Consider the following 6,792-nt stretch of genomic DNA (forward strand, 5'->3'; position numbering starts at 1 on the left):
TAACTCCAGTGTTTATGATGTAAGCACCAAATTATTTGAATCCATCATGGTACAAAGTTAGCCTAAAGTAGTAACCATTTTCCACTCTGCACTCCACTGTCAGCTCCTGTTTTAGCATCGCATTGCTGCTAAATCAGGGAGTCTCAGGAAGCAGTTTACATTATTGGCAACAACTGCCTAAGAACCAGTACTGAGATTTTACAGTATAGAAACACTATAGCTTATTCCTGACCTAAAGGACTCTTCTGCCAAAATCCAAATCCATTTATAAAGTATTGTTGCCATAGAGCATCTTGAGTACAATTTGGAAAGTTTTCCTTGATCTCATTTAATAAAAATTTCCTCACTAATTTCAGTGGCTTAAAAATGTGAATTAGTGATCTGTTGGTTGTCACAGAAAGTTCAAATGAAGTTATAGGAGACTCATAAGGCAGAAAAGTTCTGGCTGTTTTGGCTTTCTGTGTTTTATCATATTCCTTATTTTTTAGAAGCTTATATGTTATATGTAATGATTAAGGAGTTTTACTTCTATATGTTTAGGTTGATAATACTGAAGAAATCACCTTTGAAGCTTTGAAGAAAGCCATTGGTAAGATTTGTTACAGTTGTGTTTGTGAAGCATAGTTCATGATTACTATGGAATTGCTGAAGAAAAGGGAGAGGCCAGAATAATATAAAATACTACTTTTATTTCTTTTCAGCTAGTAAATTTATTTAGTACTCCAGTTATTTATTTCTAAATCTCTGAAATGGTATCTTGATAATGTTAGTGAATTCATTTTCTGAAGTTAATGGGACTGAATGAAAAGCATCTGGAAATGCCTGCCATCTATTACATTTGCAGTACAGACAAAGCTATAAATGTGAGATATTCAAGTTAATACATAAATTAACTTGAATACATAAAATACATAAAAATTGAATACATAAAAAATACTCCAGTTACCATTGACTTGTGAGGTAACTTGAGTACTTTTTATGTATTAAGATTTTTGGTCTTCAATGCATTAGAAAAATAGGTTATAAATATTACATATTGTGGACTTCAAAATACTAAGATTTTTTAAAATAATATTTTTCTGACAAGTGACCTGGCTGCGAGGACACAGATTAATCCAGATTCCTTATTTCATATTACTGTAATTAATTGCTAATTAATGCTTTTCATTCTACCAAAATCCTGTGTAAAATATGGATTAAACATTGATGTTTAGACCAGTAGACACATTCTAAACAGTAAGAAAAGTCTGGCCACCTGTCAGCATGATATTGGAAGATTCTTGTTTCCTCTTGAATCTGAACCTGTGTGCAGTACGTGAAAAGTGAGGCAATAAGGAAAAAAGGGAGCATGGATGTTACTTACAATTAAAGACTCAGTAAGAAAGGGGAAAAATTGGGTCCTCAAACCATCTCCCTGACATTTTATCTGTATTTTGTTTAGGTGCAATGCCAGATGACAGCTCACTTGAGAATGGTTGCATCTCTTCAGGCACAATCCTTATTCACTTCTGCAATGTGCATTTGATATTTCTTGTACTTCATAGGCAAAGATTGCATTTGTCTTTAATTTTTTTTTCATTATTCCTTTAAGATAACAATGGACTTGAAGAACAGGAAAAGGAAAAAAGGCGTCTTGTGATTGAAAAGTTCCAGAAAGCACCATTTGAAGAAATCGCAGCTCAGTGTGAAACCAAAGTGAGTTTCTGCAAAATGTTAGCACTGTTGATATCAGTGTAGGCATTAGTGGGCATGTGCTGACTGATAGTGACTTAAGTTGTTGTGCCACTGCTGCTGTTACTTGCTTAGAAGTTCAGTTCATTGTTTTGTCTCACTGCTATCAATGTTAGGAGATTCCAGTAATTTGAAGAGTGTTTTTGTTTGTTCCTAGACCATTTGGAAAGTAATGGGTAACTTGCACATTCTTCATCTTAATATTTTCCTTGCTCTCTTTGAAATCCAGCTTCACAGTCCATTTCTATTTCTTTCTGGGATAACTGGAGCAGCATTTAACCCTCTCTGTATCTTTTAAATAACTAAATGTATTTCAGGTTTGTTAAACTCCTGTCTGCAACAGCAGAATTTGCTATATAATTCTTGTCACTCCAGTTCAGGCTCACTCAATCTCAAATTCATCTTTAAGGCTCAGAATCCTTGCAGCAGTGAGGAAATTAAGAAATGTGGCCTAGATTTACATGTGGCAGTGTGGAACACACTCACCTGAGTATGGCCTGGCACACCCATTGTAGCTCAGTTCATTATCTAGGAGATAATAATTCAATTTTAACTTTTTTTTTTCCCTAGGCAAACTTGCTTCACGATAGACTGGCACAGATACTGGAACTCACCATCCGGTAAGGCTTTATGCAAGAAGAGTATCTCACCTGAAAAATGACTTATAAAGCACTTGTGGCTATTTTTAGATGGTAATAGGGAGAAAATAATTGCCTTACCTGAATGCTGTGGCTTAACTCTGATAGACCCCATGTAGCCACTGGCTTAACCCTCCTCAGAAGGATGAGGAAGAGAATTGGAAGGGTAAAAATGAGAAAAAACATGGGTTGAGATAAGAACAATTTAATAGGTAAAGCAAAAGTCACACATGCTAGCTAAGCAAAATAAGAAATTCTTTCACTTCCCATGGGCAGGCAGGTGTTCAGCCATGTCCAACTAAGCAGAACTCTTTGGGAAGGCAACTGCCATCACTCTGAATGTCCCTTTTTTCCTACTTTCCTTAAAGCTGTTACTGCTGAGCATGACACCACATGATATGGGGTATCCCATGAGTCAGTTAGGATCAGCTGTCCCATTTATGTCCCCTCCCAACTTCCTGCCCACCTGCAGCCTACACCCTTGGCCCAGCAGTGTGACAAGCAGAAAAGACCTTGACTCTGTGTAAGCTGTGCTCAGCAGTAACAAAAACATCTCTGTGTTATCAACACTGTTGCCAGCACAAATCCAAAACACAGCCCTATACCAGCTACTGTAAAAAAAAAAAAATATCCAAGCCAAAACCAGCACACTGAAAAAGAGTACTTTTCAATTTTCTTACTTTTTTGAATCTTCCTGATAGTGGAGAATATCCAGAAGCCATGTCATTGTGTCTTAGAGTATCTCTGTGTCTATCAGTAGTATTGCAGGATGCTGTTATTTTCCTATTGCTGCATCTGGTTGAGAAAGTAATTAGATATTGAGCACCCCAAGTAGTGCATGGTGTTATTATAGAGAGTTGTGCACATCATTATGCAGGATAAATGGTATTTATTAGCAGTAAGATGCATTTTGATAGTTCAGTAACATCAGTGAAATTGATGATACAGACAAGAATATAAAAATCCTCAGGGCATTATAATTTCTTTAGAATTTCAAGACTAGGATAAAATGCTGTTGGTATTTTATTATTTTATTATTTTATTATATACTGCTGGTATATATATGGGGGGTAGTTTAATCTTGTTTCTCTCCTGTAAGTGTGTAAATTTATATGAAAGCAATCCATATAACTGTAAATTCTGTATATTGGTTGTGCTTCTCACACAGTCCTCCGCCTAGCCCCTCAGGAGCGATGACCATTACTGCTGGACATGCTCATTACCATTCTGTTCCAGTCTATGAGATGAAGTTTCCAGATCTTTGTGTGTATTAAGTGTCTTCTGAAGTCTGCTGGACATTATTTAGAGTAGAATACAGTAGAAAGAACAAGATGAGTTTTCAAATTTTATTGTTTATTGTATCTAACTTTAATATAATGATGGACATGAGCCAAATACAGATTACTTTAGCCAAATTCATGAAACTGTCTTGAATTGTTTTATTCTGTAATATATTTTGAGTTAGGTTTTTCACAGACCATGTTTCTTCATTTTCATATTTGAGTACATGTAAAAGTCAGATTTAAAACTTGTCTTGCCATATAGGTAAATATTTCAGTTACTCTAGGAATTTGTATTGCTTCAAATTCCTTTAATTTGAGATACTGTAACTGGAAAACCTATTAAAGCCTTTTTTGGTTTGGTTTGGCTTTTGGGTTTTTTTTGGGTGTGTGTGTTTTGTTGTTTTTGTTTTTGGTTTTTTTTTGTTAGTTATTTTGTTGTTTGTTTGTTTTTGGTTTTTTTACTCCTCTTCACCTCAATACTTTGTCAAACTAGAATGCTTTTGGCTTGCTTCATCTCATTCAGTGTAACCAGGAGAGCACTACCTGAGCTCCCTCTTGTTCCTGCTGTCATAGCTGCTCAACTTGTTTGGTTTGGAATAGATGGAAAAATCAATACCCTTACATGTGTTCAAATACAGTGAATGAATTAATGGACACTTGTTAAGTATATTTTGATGCATCACATAACATGCTTTTTAGATATATACATCCAGTATATGTACTGTGTTTCTTGCTAAAAGTTAAATCTTAAGCTTTGCATAAGAGAGGAGAAATCTCTTGAAGCACGGAGTTGTGCAATATATTTCATGTCTTAAGGTGTATGGTTTACAGACTGTACTTTTGACAACACTGTAGTATTTTACTGTCTGCTTTAGTATAAATACAGGAGAGATATATTTAGTATAGCAGAAAATAAACTGAGGGCATTTTAAATCATAAATACTAAAACTATATTCTATGAGACATTTCTCTATAGTTTATAACAGCTTTTTAGTGATATTTTAGAAGTTGAAAGTAAACTTAATGAAACCATTTAAAGATCAAGAATTTATTACATATATTTTCAAGCAAAAGCATTTTTAGAGACGCATCTCTGTGTTTGTTTTTGTTTCATTTCTCAAACCTTTAAGGTAACTTTCATAGGTTTATGTATCTGAGCATATACTATTCAAAAGTAAATTAAGTAAAACTGATAGAGTAAATCATGGACATTTGATGATAATTATCAAGGCTGTCTTTATGACTCACTAAATCCTGCCAGCAAAAAAAGAAAAACATCATTCACTGATGCCGTGAATAGTAAGTTTGAAGTCCCTTAATCTGTCTGAATCTGACTGGGGCAGTGCAAACATGAATGAATGCTCTCAAATATCTATAATAAATGTAGACATTTGAGTGTTTTGGATGAACAGTGAACATGAACAAAGTAACCTAATTTCAGTAGGCCTGCTTTGAGGAGGAGTTTGGTTTAGATGACTTTCAGAAGTCCCAACCTAAATTAATCTTTGATTGCATAACTCAAGATCTGAATGATTATTAGCCTTGCTAATTTGCTGACTGTTTGAAGCATTTGCACACCCACTGTAAAAAGGATTTTAAGTTTTTTGAACAGTAGTTTAATATTGTACTGGACTACATTTAAAAGCCTGATGTGGCATGACTAGAGAAATATCAGCTACTTAAACCTATGAGATGACATGCTGAGAGTTTCAGAAAGCATTCACAAAGCTCAAAAGGTAATTGAGACCTTCTTTTCAGTTTAACAGTGCAATCACAGCTGTTAGTGGATGACGAAACAGCCCCTTATCTACAGCATTCCGTTGTGATTTTTACTGCTGCAGCGTATCAGCCTGATCAGACCACAGTCTACACATAAATAGGACTCTAGCTTTTAGTTTTCACTTTTTTTTCTTTTTTTTTAAGGTAAGACTAATAGTTTTTGGCCTGTATAAAGACTGTAATTTTTTAAAAAGTAAATCCAACATAGGGATACAATGTAAAAAACCTACCCACTCTGTCATTTTTTAAGAATAACACTTGGCACTTTTGTACAAAAAGGAGGAGTCTAAGTAATACAGAATGTACTTCTGTTTGCACTTGTGCAGTATGGAGACTGCTGTAAATACAGGATTGTTTCTGTGATTTAATTCTGCTGCATGAATGCTGCATGTGAAAAAAACTAGATTTAGCATTTCATTTTCTGTTCTGTTGATTAAGTATTTTTTCTTTATGGTGATGGCAGGTTTCTGTGTTTCCAATGTTCAGTTTGGGAAATGCAGGTGTTGTGCAGGTGTAGTGCAGGGAGTGAAGAGCTTGTAACACTCTGTGTGTTCACATGATATTTAATTTCTTCCTTTATGGAATTTCAGGGAGTCTGTAAGTCGATAATTGGTTCACTCTGGCCTTTCTAGACCCATGGGAAATGGGAGTGTCTGTAAAATGTATTGGTTTGGTAGTTATTGTTATATGAGCCAATGAATGAAACCAAAAGAATTAAGAATGCTGTTTGTTGTACAGTACAAAGCTGCTTTGTTTCACTTTATGTTCTTCAGACAAGCTGCAGAACTTAAAAGCTCCTCATGCAAACTGGCCCTGTGTTATCTGCAACACACTGAGCACTGTCTTAATGGTTATAATTGGTACCCAGTTTAAATGTATTCCAGCTGTTGCTTAGGGTTCCTATTATGTCATCTTGAAAAAAAATATAGCTTTTAGTAGTGAGTCACTTTAAGATAAATTAAATTCATGGTCATACTAAAAGGTAGAAATAGCCTGTTGTCCAAAATCAGAGTAGGGCTAATTTGTCTGTTGTTCCAATGGTAATATATTCTGTACTGTATGTAATGAACCAGTTTCAATAAATGTAAGAACACACTGTGCAATCTATATTTAAGCAATAAAATAAACCAAAATTTAAAAATTAATCTTTTCTAAGGTGTCAGTTAATTTTTATTGCTTACAATTTATATATCAATTACTAATTTTTTAGCATTTAAAGTAGCCCTCAGTTTGGACATTCTTTTTTTTTTTTTTTTTTTTTTTTTGCAGATATTACAGCATTGCATCATTATTAAACTACTACATTTATTTACTATTAAACCTGGACAGGCTTGAGAGAATCTCATGAGGTTCAACAAGGC

The 6,792-nt window shown here is 34.5% G+C and overlaps 1 protein-coding gene across 4 annotated transcripts in view; it reads left to right on the forward strand.

Moving 5' to 3' along the window:
• Positions 1 to 6,576, forward strand: part of EFR3A (EFR3 homolog A) — a 77,450-nt gene extending 70,874 nt beyond the window's left edge. For 3 of the 4 annotated variants that reach the window (XM_053951917.1, XM_053951924.1, XM_053951937.1), the window contains 4 exons: positions 541 to 589; positions 1,592 to 1,695; positions 2,302 to 2,351; positions 3,538 to 3,643. In XM_053951917.1, coding sequence (XP_053807892.1) covers positions 541 to 589; positions 1,592 to 1,695; positions 2,302 to 2,351; positions 3,538 to 3,643 — 309 coding nt within the window. Of the gene's footprint in view, positions 1 to 540; positions 590 to 1,591; positions 1,696 to 2,301; positions 2,352 to 3,537; positions 3,644 to 5,410 lie in introns of those variants that run through there. The other variant, XM_053951931.1, reaches the window with a different exon arrangement.
• The last annotated feature ends 216 nt before the right edge of the window (positions 6,577 to 6,792 follow it).

Source organism: Vidua chalybeata, chromosome 1 (genome assembly GCF_026979565.1).
Source record: "Vidua chalybeata isolate OUT-0048 chromosome 1, bVidCha1 merged haplotype, whole genome shotgun sequence".
NCBI lineage: Eukaryota > Metazoa > Chordata > Aves > Passeriformes > Viduidae > Vidua > Vidua chalybeata.